At 30.6% G+C, this 20,689-nt stretch overlaps 2 protein-coding genes across 5 annotated transcripts in view; both read left to right on the top strand.

Annotated features, from left to right (window-relative positions):
* Positions 1-20,689, top strand: part of LOC107453616 (SCY1-like protein 2) — a 556,894-nt gene that overhangs the window by 131,335 nt on the left and 404,870 nt on the right. For 2 of the 4 annotated variants that reach the window (XM_087169468.1, XM_087169469.1), the window contains exon 2: positions 14,938-15,042. The exons of the other annotated variants lie outside the window; for them this stretch is intronic. The gene's annotated coding sequence lies outside the window, so the exon portion shown is untranslated. The remainder of the gene's footprint in view (positions 1-14,937; positions 15,043-20,689) is intronic. 4 annotated transcript variants of the gene reach the window in all.
* LOC147806562 (uncharacterized) lies at positions 17,323-19,326 on the top strand. Its single transcript, XM_087149678.1, has one exon. It carries the CDS (start codon positions 17,323-17,325, stop codon positions 19,324-19,326), a length of 2,004 nt encoding a protein of 667 aa, XP_087005804.1.

Genomic DNA, 20,689 nt, shown 5'->3' with positions numbered 1-20,689 from the left:
TCGAGTTTTTTCGTTTTCAATAGACAGTAGTGCAAGTCCATTCAATCGATCCTGTCCCATCGAACTTCTTAAATAATTTTTTATAAGTTTCAATTTTGAGAAAGTATAACAACAACAAGTATAATCTCTACACACTGTCACGAAGTGCATAATACATCATTAATCCATTACAGTGATTTTTGTTAGTAACTGACAATTTTTAATGTTTTTTTTTCTTTTCTTATTTCAAATTTTATTGTAGTAATCTAAATGTAAATACTCAAAGTCATTAACTTCTTCGTTAATTTCTTAATTCAGTGAGATCTTCATACAAAAATTTCTTTCAATTTTAGTTCAAATGGGCGAACAATTAATTATCTCATACACATTTTATAGATAAGCAATTACATTTAAAAGAGATGTTTAACAACCATTTATATTTTAGACTTTCTTTTCCTCCTACACCAGTCGTTTATCATCATATAGGTCGGTCATTTTAGATATAAAATAAAGTTTCAGAACTTCCAAGTGTAAAAGTCATTTTTTTTCAAGTGTTACATTAGAATACTAGGAATAAGCGAAACAAGAAATTTTTATGATATAGTATAGAATAGTTACGTTAGAATTTTCTTTCAAACGTTAAAGGGTAGGATATATTAATTTTAAGACATTAATAAAATGAGGAAAAGAAAGAAGAAACAAAATATCTTGATTTGACCAAGATTTCTTACATTTTGAGAAACGAACTAACTGTGTTTTTAGAAAAATATTCTGAGTTTGTATTTTAAGGTTTTGTCTGCATATTAAGACATTTTTACGCATTTCCGCTTTTTACATATTCTTGTCATCTAATTTATTGTATCCAAGATTTTAAACATATGACTACTAGGAAATAAAATTTTTATAATTTATTTTTGGTTGTTTCAATAACGTATCATGAATTTCTATCATCTTTAATTAATAAGTTAAAAGATTTTTTCATTACATAATTTAAGTTCACATGCATTCCATCATACATAACAAGCTAGATAGATTTAAATGGCTTTTAAATCCCTTGTCATTTTGACGATTATTTATTGATATATTTATGTAAAATTGCTTGATAAAAATTTTTTTATTGAATTAAAAAATTAACTTTTGTGATATAATGCAAATTAATTTACATTTCAAATGTTTCAAGAAAAGCTTGTAGACATTTCTAGAAGTAAGTAGTAGATCACGTAAGGAAAGATTTTCGAACTAAGTTTTGATACATAATTAAATGAGATGTAATTCAGGCTGATAGGATAAATAGTTTTGAAGTTATAATGGTCTTCTTCATAATAAGTGCATTTCAAAGACAGTACTTTTGTACACACACATGAAAAAAAAGAAACATTTCAACTTTTCAAATATAAGCACTGTTGTTTCGTGTTTTGTTTTATTTGGTTCAGTGATTTAAAATACAGACGAAATACTACCTCATTTGTCTGTATAGCACAGCAATGTAAGATAAATAAGTTCAAGTAAAAATTGTACTTGTTGTACAGGGTCCTAAAAATATAGTAATATTTACAGCAGAATTCATTCATGAATATTTTGCCTATCGAAACTTCTGAACAGACAAAATGGCAAATAAATATATGTATTTATGATGGCATGTAATTATATATGATAAAAAAATTATGATAAGAAACTAATATTTTTTAATATTCCAAAAAGTTTTTTTCTTATTTTTTCAAAACAAAAAATAAGAAGAAAACCTTTTTAATGGTTTGTAATGACAATGAATTCTATCTGATTCGGATTTCTATATTGAAAAATACAATAGCTTTGAAAATATTTCAATGAATATCTTAAACATTGGTTGCAGTGAAAATCATATTCACAATGGAAAAAAAAAAAATAAGTCTCAAAACTAGAATCTTAAGTGTAATGTTTAACACATCTTGTTCCAATATTGAAAACGGAAAATAAAGTAATTCATTGATAAACAGAAATGTTCACACATTTTAAAGAAATGATTAAATGTAATTCTGATGGTCGGATAAATTCCTTTCCTACATCAGCAATATTTATAGTTTCAGTATTAAAATTTCAAAAATGTATACTATAAACTGAGATGTAATGCATGAAAAAAGTTCTCAGAAAGTTATTATCACAAGATAATTACTTTGATGATCCTATAACAGTTTTATTTAAAAAAAAACACTATATTAAGTGCGCTCAACACTACCTCCTTCCTCAAATGTTACGGAAACAAATTGTGCCATTTTTGAAAATATGATTTTTTTTCTAATTAAAGCAGTTTTTAATAATAATATTTTAGTTAAACGTTTATATCAAATATATTTCTTCGTTATTTTAATATTTAAAGTTTAAGTTAAGGATAATTTTTTGTGTTAGAATAAAAGTTACTTTTGTTTATATAAATTAGTGTTGTAAAAACAACAGAGATAGTCAAATAAATAAGACAGAGTAAATGTGCAATGGTTTTGGTGTTTATCTCCGCTCAATATAATGTGGTTATCATATAAGATAAGAATGAAATAGTAAATTTAAAAGAAAATTAATTGCATTCTCAACCCAATCGTGATATTTCCTTGTTGTTTGAATTAACATATTTTCTTTTTTTTCTCTCTTAAGTATATAAAACTACAACATGTACCATTTTTGTCAGTGAAAGCAAGGAATTTGAAATTAGTTTAATTTTAACGCAATGTAGATAATGCTGATCTTAAAGAATCGACAAAAGTCTCTCATAAAAGTAGAAAGATTTATCGGAACAACCTAATAAAAAATTTTCTTCGAAGAATTTTTTTTTATTGATTGAAAAACAATGGTTTATTTAAACCAAAATACTTTAAATGATGACATATTTTCAGTTATTCTCAACGAAACAATGTTTATAGCGTTTTATTAAATTAAATGCGATTTTTTAATTAAATTAAATATGATTTTTTTAAAACAAAATCAAAGTTTGCTTTTCAATTTTGAATAAAAACAAAATTGTTAAAAAGCATAAAAAATCGAATATCCAATTTTAAAAATTTAATGGTCTTAATTTTAAAGATATAAAATAAGAACAAAATGTAATACATAAAAGCAATTTGACATAGGAATATAAAAAAAGCAATTCCAACAGTACATTAATACGCAGTTTTGAATGTATTAAATAATTTAATGTAAACAATTGCTTACCTCCTTAGAAATCAATTTCCTTTTCGTTTTGTTGTAATTCAAAGTAATGACATTTATATTTAAAAAAAAGTTGCAAATAATTTTAATTAGTATAAATTAAAGTTAAATTTTAATTTGAAAGATTGATCAAAATAAAAGTTAACAAAAAATCTATATTTGAATAAAAAATAGTTAATTTAAATAAAGCAATTAAAGGAGCTAAAAATTGAAGTTTAACAGAGAGTGATTCCCGCGTTTCTTTCAGAAAAAATATGTCAACAAAAGTAATCCCCTTCGATCCCTTAAAAGCTTGCATCTGCTTTCCTAGAACATCTAGATAATTGCTTGTTTAAGACAACTGTGACTAACGGACAAATGCATGGTTCTGGAAATATATGATATTTTATAAAAGGACAAAAAGCCTAGGGTCGTAAAGCCCAGGGCAATTTAAAGAAGTCAAAGGAAGGACATTTTCCCATGGTGTAAAAGGAGATGGCTATATTTTGAGGGGTCAGATAACTGTTTCGGTTGGTGATTTGAAGGTGTTGAGAGTCAAGGAATGCTTTAAAATATATGTCAGTGAAAGATGCATTTTATTACACCAGGGAAGGGGAAAAGAGAGGCAATTATTTTAGTTTCCTAAACACTTGTTTTATTTTTTTATGCTGAGCTCTTCTTTTGGTTAAATTTTAAAATTTTTTCTTAATAAATTAGAAATTGTCATATGTAGAAGAAAATTCAAACAAAACAGACGTATTTGTCTCGGTTGGGGGGGGGGAGTTTTATTTTATTTTTTTATTTGAAAAATAGCGTCAAAAGGTGAAAAAAATAGTAGTTTCTTTTTCTGAAATTGCTAATTCTATTTTATAAGCAAAAATTACTTTATTGTAGTGAATGTCAATGTTTCACAAGGAATGACGCTCATCAATTAAATTAACGAGGAAAATAAAGATTGCTACTTGAAAAATAGCTTAAAAGTAGAAAAAAATGAGTTAAATACTAATTTTACTTTATTTTCGTGAATGTCTGAATTACAGAAGAGTCAAAGTACTTTCTTAGCTCCCTCGTTTTAATTTAAGAGGAAAATAAAATTTTCTACTTGGAAAATATCTTTAAATTTGCTTTTCCTTAAAAAAAAATTTAAGCAGATTTCTCTTTTTTATTTGGAGGAAAATTAAGTTTTCTATTTAGAAAATAACTTAAATGTTGAAAAAAATAGCTTCTTTCTCTTTCTGAATTTACTAATTCTACTAGAACTTACTTTTGAGAATGTCTAAATTTTAGAAGGGGTGAAGCACTCCTTTACAATTTTGAAACAAAATAAAGTTTTCGACGCTCAAAAAATAGAGTGAAACTAAAGATATTTTTCCACTTTCTTTCACTTTACTTTCCCAAATTTCAAAAGGCACCTTATTTGCCCATTCAAGTTAATTTCAGAACAACATAAAGTTTCTTATTAGGGGTATAGCTTCAAAAATGCGTTTCCTGCTATTTACTGTGAAGCGTTTTTGTTCTTTTGAGGAAGGGATATAATTCTCGGAAAAAGTCTTTCACCCTATGTTAAAGTCGATATGTAACTACGAAAAAGAAGATTTTAGCAAATCTTCATACAATCTCTTTCATATATATATATAAACTATTTTAAAAAATGTCGCGTGGTCCCTTCATATGGGGCCCCCTTGATCGTCGGGGCCCCGGGGCGGTGCCCCGACTGCCCCGGCGTAGTTACGGCCCTGGTTCTAGCACAAAGACATAATATATTATCATCAAAGACATAGTATTGTACTTATGTAGATGAATTCTACCAGTGTTCTTATTGGCTTTTAAAAAAGTATATTAGCTATTTAGATTGTACATGGTGAAAAAATCAAAACATTAGCTAAATAAGAAACATATTAGCAAAATAAGTTATCAAATATTGCTTCACTAATATTCTGCATTTTAAAGCGTGAAAATTCAATGCATAAATAAACGCGAAATATAAAAAAAATTCAATGCATTCAATACAAACACTTAAACGTTTTTTAGACGTTTAGGTAGCTCCCAGTAGAAAAATATCAATTCAACAGCGGCCTTTTAAAGCATTCTCACTTCAATTAATTAATTAATTCCTAATTGAGTTTAAATTAAATATTGTCATGTTTTTAGTGCATGAATCTGAATTGAACAACCTGATAATGCTCACTCTGGTTATTGTTATCTGGTTGCTCACTACGTGCTCTTGCGCGCCGATTCTAATCAATTAAAAATTAAAACTGTTGCCAGTGCGAGAAAAGAAATATCATCGGTTTTATTGATACATACATACGTACGTACGTATTAGCGTTTTATATAATATAGATAGGAAGTATATAAAAAATCTCCGAAATAAGAACCCATTACTTGCATGTTTAAATATAAAAATATTGCATAGAAACTCGTGTAAGACATGCAATTATTAAAAAAACTAGAGGGCGTCTAATAGTTCTTTTTAATCATTATAATCTACTAATATAATATCTGATATAATAAATATTCTATATTTATATAATATATCGTCTTCTATCGCCAAATTTATATTATATATACTGCAGTGGCGTACGCAAAGGAGGGGTTTAGGGGTTTAAGCACCCCCTTGAGCTTAGACAAAATGGCAAAAATAAAAATTTTAGTAGAAATTATGAGAGCTATTATTTTTTAAGGCTATATATTTTTATCTGCCTTATGACTACTTTTTTTTTCTCACGGTATTTCTCAGAATACTGAAAAAACATTTACTATAATAGGGTTGTACTTTTGAAACCAAATTCACGTGACACTGTTACGGACTGGTTCCTTTCTGTCCTACCAGTATAGTTTTCGAGACTGGCTGTCATTCGCGAGGTCTTTACGCGATGATTCTGGAATCCTAGACGTTCTGTCGTCTTTGAGACAATTCGAGAATTTTGGAGATGCGTTGAAAAATTATATAAAAGGGGGAACGGAGTACAGTGGAGTTAGTTAGTCAGACTAAGAGTCATCTCTGCCGCTTGTCTTTCGGAGCTTGTCACTAAATCTGTTTTGATTTATCTCAACAAAAAGTTCATTCAATCGCTTAACCCGTTGTCGCCACTGTTTCGACTAGTGAAGAAATCAGTAACAATACCATTGGAGATACTGTGCTCGCTGAAGTTATTCATTCCAGCTCGAAACTTTGAGATCGTAGCATAGCGGATATTTCTATGCCAATATATATATATATATATATATATATATATATATATATATATATATATATATATATATATATATATATATATATATATATATTTGCTGTTCTTGGATCTTTAGGATGTCAAAACGCAAAAATTTAACAATTTTTAATTATTTTGAGAAAAAACCGCGACCTGAAATTAGTGAGGTGGCAGCATCTAGTACCAATGTAAGTTTTTCTGTTGAACAGAAATGTGATACTTCCGTTGAAGAAAACGTTTCTAGTATAACAAAATCTGAAGAATGTGAAAGTGGTATAAAATTACTACTAATATAAGTCATATAAGTCAGTATAAGTCATATAAGTCAGTATAAAATTAATGTAAGTCATAAAGTTGCTTTTTTTCCTATCAATATTTTTGTATCCCTAATTTAAAGGTATTTACCTGTACTATAAGTTTGTTTGTTTTTCTAAATTCAGAGAGGATTGTTTTTATTATTTTTTGAATTAAACGCAGAGCTATAAGCGATAAGCAGAGAGCTCGCCGCACTTAACTATACTCAATACTTATTTTTTGAGTAAGGTATATATAAGTTACGTTTTAAAATAAAGTCATTTAAAATAATTAAGAAATTTCGGAACCGAAAATATTCAACGTATTGTATGAATTCATGTACAGTTATCAGTCTGAGTTCAGATACAGTTTAAGAGCATTATAGTTAAAGTGTATTTACATGTAATTTTTTTTTAAAACTTCAAATACTACTATTAGTGTAATTTTAAATATTCAGTTCAAAGTCTCATCCGCACTGAATTTGGCGTGCATTTCGAAACTCTCCGTAGAAACGGTTACGATCAGTTGATTCAGATCAGTTTTTGGAACGTTCATAGGTTCCAACACTGTAGGCAAAAATACCTAATATTTAACACAGTGAGTAGCGTTTTTAAAAAGTGCTTAAAGGTGCTTATTTTCGATTTTCGTACTTTTAAAAAACCCTTAAAGGTGCTTTTTTCATTGGGTGATTTTAAAAAGTGCTTGATTTTTTCCTTTTTCAAGTATGAGATTTTTTTTCGTTACTATGTCGATTTTCGCCTCGTATTATGCAAAAGCGTGCTTTTCTTATTGTTCTATTCAACGCTTTTCAAATTCCGTCGGTCCATAGCGTATAAAAGCAACAATTATTTTACATGTTTGATGAAATACTTGCGAGTCCGTATGTGCATCTACTGAGCTGGGTTCGGTGAGATTACTTACTGCACTCTCGTGTGCAACTCTGCTGCATTTTGCAAAATATTCTCAATTTCAGACTTTATTTTTCACCCTCTGATATCGAACCGAAATATCTCTCTATCACTTTATAACGGCCAATATAATCAAGAAAAGAGTTCTTTGTTAGAAACTTTTCTTTGTTTTTCTCATGATCTTTGTTTTTCTCATGATCATCTAAAGTTTTTGAAAATTATTTCAAATTTTGTTAATGTATATAGTGCTTAAAGATATTATTTGAGTGCTTAAAAAGTACTTAAAAGGTGCTTATTTTTTGTTTGGCTACGCACCTTGTTTAAAAGGAAATCTCCTAACACTTTGTATATGAAGCGTATCTTTAATACAGTAAGTCCGGAGAAAACGGCAGAATACACAAATTAATATTAAATTGCATAAACATCAACCTACCCTTGTTAACTGCAGAATAATATCCGTTGATAGTAAAACCCAGAATTTAATGAATTGGAAACGTTTCTGCTATACCCAAATGCTTTTACTGAGAGCTGTTCTTGCTTCCAGTTGTTCGCAATGTCGGGTCAACATTACTATTAAACATACCATACCGAGCACAGGGGTTCATGTGAATTGATGATGAATAAAATAGTTCTTAAGACTCAAAAAATTTTTTGGTAGAATCTTCCGGAAAATACACCAATTTGGGCTGGGATAGCCTGCTTGGTAGGGCACTGAACTCACGTTCATGAGAAATAGTGACTAGTGCAAGTTAAATCTGTCGGGTCACAAAGTTCTTTTTGTTAATTGTTAATTGCAAATTATAACTCTGGGGGTACTGAATTGGAGATTGATCGTTCTCTGCTTCAGGTCAAAATTACGATTTGTGGATAAATGAATGGATGCATGAAGGGGTCCACTCTATAAACGGGCTATGACTTATAGGTAAGACAGAAGTCGAATTCTTGACCATAGATGGCGCCACTGGAAAACAAGAACAATCACACCCCCTGTGCTTTAATGGCCTACGACAATAGCAGCAATTTCTGCACTTAATTACAGCACGAATAACTGACTAATACACGATAAACCACAGACTTTGAAACCTTACACGGCTCGCAAATCAGAACACTATTGCAGTTTTAAACAGACTAATGTTTTCTACAACTCACTGCGTGGCACACTATTTGTATAGGTTTGGAGAGGGAACCCGGGAATTTTCGGCATGATTCTAGACAGTTCGTATAACTTCGTAAATATTAGTCTTATCGTTTCGAAACTCGAATTTTCCAGAACTATCATTCTGTCACCAAACTGGTCGCCAAGTATCACCAAGTCGCCAAAAATGTCGCCACACCGAGTTATCCACGAGAATTGTTTTATGTGTTATTTTCTCTCTAAATTACGTTTAAATTACGCAACTTTCTTGAAAAGTTTGTAATTAAACTGTCTATTTAAGGTCCGTATGAGATATTTAGCCTAATAACAAACGAATATTTACAAAATTATGTACAGATTTGATCCCGGGGACAGTATTAGGTATAATGACGGTACAGATTTCAGAACGAAGTTAAAAGCATTCAAATATTGTTCCAAACTCTTTAAAAACACATTAACCGAACAAGTAAACATCTTTTGAAAAATAAATCTCTTCCGATATACTTTCTTGAAGGGAAAATTGAAGCGGTTTACCATATTTCCTTCCAATAGATTAGAACAAAACCACATCACTTGCATAATAAGTGTGAGATTTTTCCATCCCGGGGAAAAAATAAAAAATCTTCCTGTCAACTTATTATGTAAACTATTTTCCGCCAGCATCAGAATTGATGACTTAATTTCCTGTCGATTCGATGTGCATCCGCTTATACTCTGTACCCCCCCCCTTTTTTTGTACTCAAGTACTTTATTTTATGTACGGTGTTTCAGAGAGATATAATCTGTTTTCCTCTTACGTGGCTGCAAATCTTATTTAACCGAAAGGAAATAATATCAATTGTGAGGTGTGTTAAGTCTTTCTTGTTAAAACGTTTTTCGCGAATTTAATTTTTGTATTTTCAGACAATATTTGTGGTGTAAATACCACTGCAAATATTAAATACGAATGTGATATGAACTTGCCGACATTGATGGGCTGTCCACATTAAACAGTTGATTTGCTTTAAAAATTAAATAAAAAGTTAAAAATAATAAGAATAAATAAATAAAATCGGGGTAAGTAAATGAAAGTCTGGGACAGTAAACAAAAATTAAGAAAAAGAAATCTAATGAGTATTCGTTCATCGAATTCTATCACAGATAAAATTGTGGAAGGGGAGTAATGTGGCGTAACTACCACTATAAATATTAAATACCAAATCACTAGTATATAAGATTTGTTAACTTGATTCCATCAAGAGGTACCTTTTGATAGATGAAGGTTGACATAGTCCAAAATTAAATCCCGTCATATTAAAGAGGAAAAAATGATGCATTAATGCCCACCATTCAGAATTGTTAGTTCCGCTGATTTGTAATAAACCATGATTTTACAGATCAAACAATTTAAGAAAGAAAAGTAAGCCTAAGGTAGGCACTTGATCGTGGTGTAATTTAATATCCGAATCCCAAGCGATTTAAATATCCCAAGAAAACTGTCATTAATTTCCCTAAGAAAGTAAGACCAGCTTTGTTTTGTTCGAAAATGTGTGAAATTGAAGACAGAAAATTAGTTCTAAGACGCTTCTCATAAACGCGGAGACTTTTAGAGTAACGATCTTTTGGATTGTAGGCTCATATTATATTCACTCAACAAATTTCAGTAACCTAATAAAAATGATTTTAAAGTTATCGACATACCAACTGTTATCTTTTTATTGTCATTAAGTCTTTATTTCTTGCTTTGCGATGTATGGTCACTATGTAGTCTTAAAAATGATTTTGTTATGCACGAATTTTAGGTGTGAAGGCAAATAACTTTAAAAAAAATATTTCCACAATAAAGCAAAGTAAAAAAAAAATATTTTTGTTGTCTGTTGTCTCAGAGTAGATAGTTAATTGTGCACAATGACCAACGATCAATATTAAGTTTTATTAGATGATAAATCTTGGTAGGAATTTTGAAAATTTAGTATAGTTCGTTCCCCAGGAGTTGGCACTTAGCCCCACCTCCTCGGGCAAAGAGTTCATTTCGGCGCGGGAATAAGAGGAGTAAAATCTCTGCGCTTGAAATCGAGACAACCCTTAATGTGCTTCAAACGTAAACAGCAAATTATTTTTCAGTCACTTATATTTAAATATACTAGGAGGCTCCGCCCCCTGCTCGCTAACGCTCGCCAACCCCCGAGAATTGCTACGCAATCCTATGTGGTTCACGCCGTGAACCATGGCTCGCTGCGCTCGCTCGCCAATGAACACAATGTTCTAGCACAAAGACATAATATATTATCATCAAAGACATAGTATTTTATCATCAAAAACATAGTATTGTACTTATGTAGAAGAATTCTACCAATGTTCTTATTGGCTTTTAAAAGAGTATATTAGCTATTTAGATTGTACATGGTGAAAAAATCAAAACATTAGCTAAATAAGAAACATATTAGCAAAATAAATTATCAAATATTGCTTCACTAATATTCTGCATTTTAAAGCGTGAAAATTTAATGCATAAATAAACGCGAAATATAAAAAAATTCAATGCATTCAATACAAACACTTAAACGTTTTTTAGACGTTAAGGTAGCTCCCAGTAGAAAAATATCAATTCAACAGCGGCCTTTTAAAGCATTCTCACTTCAATTAATTAATTAATTCCTAATTGAGTTTAAATTAAATATTGTCATGTTTTTAGTGCATGAATCTGAATTGAACAACCTGATAATGCTCACTCTGGTTATTGTTATCTGGTTGCTCACTACGTGCTCTTGCGTGCCGAATCCAATCAATTAAAAATGAAAACTGTTGCCAGCGCGAGAAAAGAAATATCATCGGTTTTATTGATACATGCATACATACGTACGTATTAGCGTTTTATATAATATAGATTGCAGCAAAATGTCTCAAAAAGGACAAACTATTCACTCAAAAGAGAGAAATATAAAAATTTATGAAATATTTAATGTTAAAAAAATGCACATAAAGATTGAGAAATAAGTATTTCTGTCATACGATCGCCAAATAGCAGTCTTGTTCAGGATTGTTCACATCTTTCTCTCAAAAGTAGCAAAATAGTATCGTCGGATACCACGTGATGAAGGCGGAGCCAAGTACCAACTATTCTTTTTTATAATTACACATTGAATTATTCTTCAATCTAACCATTGTATATTATTATAAATCATTTCGGTGGTCAATAATCATTGATAGTTTTTAAAGCGCAAACAAACGAGACATTATCCTTGTGCAGTCGCCGCCACATAAATTCGTTCAAATACGTTAAAAAAAACTAAATCGCGTAGTCAAGGATTACACAGTAAATATGATCAAATTTGCGGTTGTTGGCGCAGAAGCTATCATTTGGCGATAATATCGGGTTTGGCGAAAATGGTGAACGGGATAATCCCAAAGTACCAAAAATTTATCTATATATATATAAAGTATTTCAGAGGAAAAAAGTTATTTAAGTATAACATTTTTCATCAGAAATATTCTTAGAATAATTTTTAATCTTTATAGATGTAAATTAAATATTTTATTTTTCCAAATGTGAAACATTTGGACGTAAACGTAATTATATCGTAACGTTATTTTACGTTATACGTATTATAACGTAAAATGCGCGCGTACTCCCATTTTAACTTCAAATTAAGTTTTCTCTTTAATGTGTTATTTCTTTTTGGAGCAATATTTTTTTTACAAAAAAAAAAAGAGTAGAAATATATTTTTCTTTAAAAAAATCAATTCGATTTCAGAACACGTTCTCTGAAATTGTTTTTTATAAATCTGAGTGTGTAGCTTCCATCTTTTATTTGGTGATTTAAAGCTGTGCTGTAAGATTATGGTATTTTAACACTAATTGCAGTTTCATGTTTTCATTTTTCATTTTTAAAATTTAAAAATTTTGTTGTAAAAATTTTCATCGCATTTCTTAAAATGTTTTAATTTAAAAATTATCGTAGGTGTTGAGTCTTTTATCAAACAAATAAATTTCATTACATTAAAAGCATTTATCACTTTTTTATGCAACATGTAGCTGAATGCCCGTTCTTCATTATATTATCATTAAATCATCACAGAATAAAAAATTATCATTAAATCAGTAGTGAACTACGAAATCAAGCAAGAAACCAAAAGGCATATACCGACATGCTTAACGAAACTAAAATCCTATTTATTTATTTATTATTAGTTGTTGTCCTCTCCGGTGACTTTACTTTATTAAATTAAACAAAACATGTTTTTTGTAGTTCATCTCATCAGAATAAAGATTAACTGTATTCAGTATCTTTTGTTATGATGCTATTGCTCGTGGCAGCATTATGATAGTCAAAAATTATCACAAGTAAATTCCACCGGTATTTTACACTTTCGAAACTGTAAGACACCTATATTTATATTACTTTGATATTGATACCGTTTTAATAATTATCAAATATATCAATGTAGTAATTTATACCTATATTAGTATGTTCGGTACTATATTAATTACTAATTTGTTAGTATAATAGGTACTATTACATACCCTCCATCACTTGAGTTTTGCGCAAAATGCATTCATCAATTGATGGAAACAAAAGCCGAAATTGTAAAAATAAATAAAATTCTTATAAAACCTGGATAAGCGTTTATGGACATGGCTATTTTTCTACCTGACCTTTTGAAAATATTCATAAATAAAGATAGATTAAAGCTCTTCTAATTCATTAAGATCTTTGCTACCCCTGGGAAACATATTTCAAAATATTAAACTGATTTTCTTAAAAATATAAAAATTACTGCACGATATGCCGAGCGTGAGACAGGTCGCGCTGGGACATGTTTGAACAAGCGACCTTACGCGCTCGCTGTTTAATGGATTTGCTCACTCTTGACAAAATATTTTAGTAATATGGTATTATTTTAACTATTTTACTGACATAAAATGCTTAAATTATGAAGGAAAAATAATTAATGGTACTTTTAATGTAAATACAATACAGTCTTCATGGATTGTCTGATAAACAGCGAACAAGAGCATTTGTACTATTCTAGTCACCAACACCATTTGTTGCTGAAATCGGTTACAAATTTAAGTATTCCATGAAAATTAAATTATCGTTTCTGAGCTGAACATAGAAATTTGTGAAAGCTTGTGCCCTTTAGTTTTTCCTTAGTTAAATTTTAATCATTGGTAATTCGTGGGACCACTGGCAGAACAACACCGAATTGAATATAGATAAGTCTTTCATACCAAAGTTTTGTACTTTACATGCACCGTTTTGTAAGAAAATTAGTGTTTAGTTAAATCAATTCAGGGAAATCTCATTTACTTAGTTGGTAGTTTTGCCTTTTTTTACTACGCATTGGAAAAAATAGGTGTTTTTTTTAGGTTTCACACCGGTATACTTTTCGACTAGATCAACTTTAACATCATAATCACCAGTAAAGAGTTATAAGAGTCATAAAAATCAGGCGAACAAAAGCATTTATAAAATAGCAGCACAACAAGATAAATTTAAAAAAACAGACGATAATTTTGGCATTTCTTAAAATTGATTGTAATTTACGATTATTTTCACCAGTTTGCATGTTTAATATAATTTAAAGTGTTACACACAGAGCATTAATTTTCAACCGGATTAACACTGTAATCCTAACTTCAACACTGTAATCATAAATAAAGAGTTGCAAGAGTCATAAAAATCAGGTTCACATAAGCATTAATAAAAAAGCACAAGATTAAATAAAAAAAAGCAGACGATAATTTTGGAACTTCTTGAATTTGATTGTTTTCCAGACTGAGTTTTTATTTTCACCAGCAGGCATTTTTAATGTCTCTACATAACATTAAATTAGAGTACATTTATGCTCTTTTTATCATTAACTTATTTATAATTACTGTCTGACGGGCAATTTTAACATAAATATGAATACTGGAGAAGGAAAGGAATTTTGCAACGTTTTTAATTAACGAACTACATTGTATTGAATTTAAAACCATTCAAGACAAGAGGACAAAACTCAACTGATGCAGATTTTGAAACCTATTGATTGAAATGTTGTGGCGTAAGTCTATCCAGAAAGTAATTAACCTTTTGCTTACGGCGCTTAACATGATGAAGCCATTTTGGTCCACTTATTGTACCAGTCGTAAGCAAAGGGTTAATAAAAAGAAAAAAAAAAGACCAACGGGCATTCAGTGATCGCAATAACGAGTTCATAATTTTTCTCTTTAGTAACTAATTATCATAACATTGCTTTTTAGTAATAATTCTTTATTTTTTTTCAGGTATCTAATATGATGTAAATGCATGCACAAAGAAATCATATGATAGTGACATATTTTTGTACTTGTTTCATTACTTTCAGAAAATTTAATTGGATATTTATAAGGGTATGTTATCTTTTCCTAAGTATTTCTATTCTGATGACAAATGGTCTATTCTGATACATTTATTTAATTCAATGAAAGCTATATGATAAAGGAAAACAAAATCAACTTATTTTTCAAGAATATTCTTATGTTCTAAAACTCATCAAATTTATTCTCAATGATTTCGAAAGTATTTTTTTTCCATCTTGAAATCTTAATCAGGAAGAAATCGTTTTTAAATAATAGTATAATTTTTTTCATTTGAAGGCCAGCCATAGAAACATACACTGATGTAAGAAATTAAGATAATTTGCAGAGTTGATCGATTATCTCTGGAACTACTGGACAGACTTTAATGAAATTTGATATGTACATACATTGATACAATACAAAAAGAAATAACCATTCAACTATTGCAATACACACGCATGATCGTGCGTATGACGCGTTGGAGTCGGAAGGTGTGAAACAGCTGTTGCAAAATAAACAAAAAAAGGGGGATTAATAAGGGGTATGGTCCCCTCTTACAGACATAACAGCTTGATTTCATACTTGAAATAAAGCAGTTTATTATTTCCTATGGCAATTGGCCTGAAGTGTCCTGTGGCAATTTCATACCTTCCTACTTCAACGAGTGTTACGTATGATCTTGCGTGTCTATTACAGTTGCTGAATGGTTATTTGTTTTGTATTGTATCAATGTATGTACATATCAAATTTCATTAAAATCAGTCCATTAGTTCTAAAGATAAATGAACAAGCCTGCAAATTATCTTAATTTCTTAGACCAGTGTAGTTACTATTAGTTTCGTGGAAGTGTGCATTGAAAAGACAAAATTGATTTAAACAAAGTCTATGCAATCTGATTCTGATAGTATTAACTCTAATTTTTTTAATAAATACTAGACTAAAAAGATATTATCTAATATATATAATTCTCTTACGTGGCTCCCAAATTTTGGCTGTATTTCTTTTCCGCCGGTGGCAACAGTTTTCATTTTTAAAGAAGTACTTTGTACAACTAAGTAAGATTCTTTTCACAACACTTAAATATTTACTTTATTTTCTTCATATATACAGAGAACAGTCGGCAAAGAATTCTGTTAGGTTAAAAAACATTTCGCTAAAAGAATAACGAATTCTAAAAGAAATAAAAATAAGCAACTTAAAAATTAAAAATGCTGTTGCCAGCCATAGATTTTTTTGAAAGTTAACTTAGCAACATAAATCAAAATGACATAGAAGCGCCACTAGATCAAAATTATGATACCTGAGTGCTTGACACAACAAATCCTTCAATTCTATAAGTGTTGTATCGCCAAATGCCCAGATAATATTGAAATATACAGGTTTAGAATTTTCTACAGTGAAAAGTTTTCGGAACTTCAGTATTCAAAAAAGTATACAAAAGCTAGACGTTAAGAACGTATCCAATGAGCGAGCAAAGCGAGCATTGGATTGCGAAGCAATCCGAAATGAACTGCGAAAGAAGTTCCGGGGGTTGGCGGGCGCCAGCAAGCAGGGGACGAAGCCTGCTAGTTTTAAATATTTTTGATGATGCTTGGAACTAAAAAATAATATATCAAAAATAGTACTGAAAAATATTGCATTTTTGTTCCTATTATGAATACTAATAACAATGTACTAGTTTTCATACAAACATTCATTAATAAAAATTTCGTAAAAAAATGTAGAAATATAATTACAACGTTGTTGCCACTCACTTCAAGTTTAACATTTCCGTCATGTTTTCTTCTAGTTAATTTTGTGTTAGAGTTTGTGAATCTGGCAATTATTTTTTATGTTCTTTTTATGTTTTTAATATTACGTTAAAGAACTTACGATACGTTGCGTTTAAGAAAATTCGATACGATTTTCATCTTTATGATGTAAGTTTATGCATCCAACAAATACATGTAAATAATATATTGTAAATAGTCCTATTATTCTGAGTGTTGTATTGTAAAATAAAGTAATTAGAAGCAAAAGAATCTCGAGTCATAACAAAGTGGCATCCGTGACATAGACATTGTACTCTGCATTTCGATGTGAAATAGAAGACGGCAAAATTACGAACAAGATATTACTTTGTCAAGGATTAAATAGGTACGAATAATTTTGAATTTTGGCTGCTTCTGTTATATCCTTTTTACGAAGTCTTCTTTTATGCACAGTTTGTATGTTTGATTTGAATTAAGTTTAAGAACGAAAAATAACTCGAGATTTAGAATAAGTAGAAGCTGAAGGCCTATTAAGTGAATTTAGTTAATAAACCGACTAAATATTATTTACATTAAGAATATGGATGCTCTTAAAGTGAAAAGAAAGTCATTAAGAACAACTTTTACGACCACGTCGAATAAGTTGGCGCAATATTTGGCGGCAGCGGAAACTGTTGCCAAGGATATTAATCAGTTGCACGCACTAAGGTCGCAATTGCAAGATAAATTTTCTCGTTTGAATGAAATTCAAAACGAAATATCCTCAGTACTTTTAGAAAAACCTGAGACCGTTGCTGAATACGAAACTGATTTTGAAGCAGCGGAAAATTACAGAGATAATTATCTTGAACTAGATGCAAAAGTCGCAACTTTTTTAAATAAGGACTCTGGATCCATCGCCAAAAGTTCTTTAGAGGATAATGCCGTGAAACTAAAACTACCGAAATTTGAATTGAAGACATTCTCTGGTGATCCTAAAGAATATCTCACATTCTGGAGTATATTTTCAAAAATTCATGAATCCGAAGATTTATCTGCGATCGACAAGTTCCAATATTTATACCAATCTATGGTACCCGAATCCAGGGCAGCAAGATTAGTTTCCAGTTTCCCAATAACAGCAGAGAATTATCCGAAAGCCATTAAACAATTGAAATTAAGGTTTGGCCGAGAAGATCTTTTAGTACAAATATACGTTCGAGATCTCCTTTCTCTTGTTATGAAAAATGCTACTGCCGGAAAGAATTCTTCTGATTTAGCTACCCTCTACGATATGCTGGAAACAAAATTAAGAGCTTTGGAAAGTTTGGGACGTACGAAAGAGAAATTTGCTGATTTTCTGGAGCCTCTTGTAGAGTCATGCTTACCTGAAAATGTTATGCGAGCCTGGGAACGGAGTAGAATTTCTGAAAATACTGATGGCGTTACCAGTCAGAGATCCCTCGAAAAACTAATGTGTTTTTTGAGACATGAGGTCGAATCTGAAGAAATGATCAGTTTAGCTCGTGAAGGGTTTGGTAGAGATAAGGGAAGTGGCGAGAAACGAAAAGATTACAACAAATCGATCCAAACAGATGAACCTATTGCTACTACACTAATCGCCAACATATCAGTAGGAAAAAACAATTGTATTTTCTGTGACTGTTCACATCCAAGTCAAGAATGTCAGAAAATAGCAGAAATGAGTTTTGAGGACAGAAAATCCAGAGTTATACAAAAGAGATGCTGTTTTGTCTGCCTTAAGTCTGGTCACATGGCAAATAGATGTCACAGTAATGTAAGATGCTTAGTTTGTAAACGCAGGCATTACACAATACTTTGTCCAGATCTACGTAAAGGAATTAATTCTTCATCTAAGGACAAAATAGCAGGTGATGAACAGAAATCAACAGAAATATTATTTACGAATCGTCTTTCTGAACGTGAAATCTATCTCAAAACAATTACGATCAGACTACGAAACAGAGACAAGGAAGTCTGTGTTCGTGCACTAATGGATGATGGATCACAGCGTTCCTATATTGAAAAGAGTTTGGCTGAAGAACTGAAATTATCTCCCTCTGGAAGCGAAGTGTTTTCTCAAGGACTGTTTGGCGGAGGAACTTCTCCTGCTTCAGAGCATAAGAGATATATGGTAACTGTTGAAAGTTTAAATCGCAAATATACGACTTCAATATCTCTTCTGGACCAGGCAAAGATTTGCTCAGAGCTACCAAGGATACAGGATAGAACTTTACTTGCTGATCTAGCTTCTCGAGGAATAGAAATAACAGATGTTGGAAAAGATACGCCCCCTATAAGAGTTCTTCTAGGAGCTGATGTACTTGGAAGAATTCTGACTGGAAAAATAGAAGTGTTAAGATCGGGAGTTTCAGCCATAGAAACCTTACTAGGTTGGACAATCTTAGGTCTAGGAAGAAAAAATAAAAAGGTTAACTTAGTCGCATTAAGTTTGCAAAATATGGAGTTGCCAAAAGTATGGGATTTAGACGTTTCAGGCATTGCAGATCCCATGGGAAGAAAAAATAAGATCCAACTAGAGGACGCAAGAACAATTCGATGTAGACGTCGAATAGTACCGTGACACGAAAGAACTTGTGAACTATTCGTAATTTTTAATTTCTTGAAATGTTACAGCATTAGGTTTTTTGTATTGCTTCAGAGCAATACAAAGGTGGGAGTATGTTGCCACTCACTTCAAGTTTAACATTTCCGTCATGTTTTCTTCTAGTTAATTTTGTGTTAGAGTTTGTGAATCTGGCAATTATTTTTTATGTTCTTTTTATGTTTTTAATATTACGTTAAAGAACTTACGATACGTTGCGTTTAAGAAAATTCGATACGATTTTCATCTTTATGATGTAAGTTTATGCATCCAACAAATACATGTAAATAATATATTGTAAATAGTCCTATTATTCTGAGTGTTGTATTGTAAAATAAAGTAATTAGAAGCAAAAGAATCTCGAGTCATAACAAACGTAATGAATGCGTTATAACTGAAAATTACGTTTAAATATCCATTAAATATTACAGCTAATGTAAATCGGATGTTTTCACTTCTGAATAAGCTTGCTACGTAAATTATTCAATTAATTGACTGGTGTAACTTGAAAGTAGTTTGTGAAGGAGAACACGGTTAATTTTCATTTAGAAAAGAGTTTATTCATTTTAAGTCTTATGAAGTTTGGCGTATATGTGTTACTGTGAATGATTTAAATTGCTGATAGTTGACTTCTACCTGTGAATGTTGACAATCATATATAGTTGCTTTGGTAAATGTCCGAATTATATACTAGATCTAATTAAGCGCTACTGCCCGGTATAAATTTGCTCGGTTTACTCTAAACTGATGTTTCTGTTAAAGGTTCAGTGCCATTTCTCCTATATGCATTTAAAAGGTACTACGAATACTTATGTTTCTCTTAATCTATTCTCAGCAGAAATTGAAATATCGAATAAATTACAACGAATAAATCAAATCGGATGTAATAAATATTTTGGACATTCAGCAAAACGACTATGTGTTGACATTCACTGGTGAAAGTCGACATTCTCTTGATTTCGGCTTCTAACTTGATTCCTAACAATTACACTGTAAAAAATGTCAGTGTATTTTAAAATCGAAAATGGATATCGAGAGTTGTACTGTATTTACATTAAAAGTATCATTAATTCTTTTTCTTGCATAGTTTAAGAAAATTATTTCAGTAAAATAGTTAAAATAATAGCATATTACTAAAATGTTTTTTTTTTCTTAAAGATTGAGCAAATCCATTGATCAACGAGCGCTTTCACTTGTTAAAGGTCACTTGTTTTTTACACGTCACAGCGCGTCGTTCCGCGTCTCGCCCGGCATACTGTGCAGTAACCTTTAAATTTTTTTTCTTCCATTTTTGTAAGTTTTACTGTGTTGCAAACCAGAATCTGATCGAAATTATAAATGT

Source organism: Parasteatoda tepidariorum, chromosome 8 (genome assembly GCF_982258835.1).
Source record: "Parasteatoda tepidariorum strain Cologne lab strain chromosome 8, Ptep-v5.0, whole genome shotgun sequence".
In the NCBI taxonomy this organism is placed as follows: Eukaryota; Metazoa; Arthropoda; class Arachnida; order Araneae; family Theridiidae; genus Parasteatoda; species Parasteatoda tepidariorum.
The sequence above is the reverse complement of the archived record's forward strand: the minus strand, read 5'-3'. Positions and strand labels throughout refer to the sequence as shown.

Excerpts from the sequence above, each read along its gene's own strand:
- LOC147806562 (XM_087149678.1), top strand. The coding sequence starts at position 17,323 with ATGGATGCTCTTAAAGTGAAAAGAAAGTCATTAAGAACAACTTTTACG.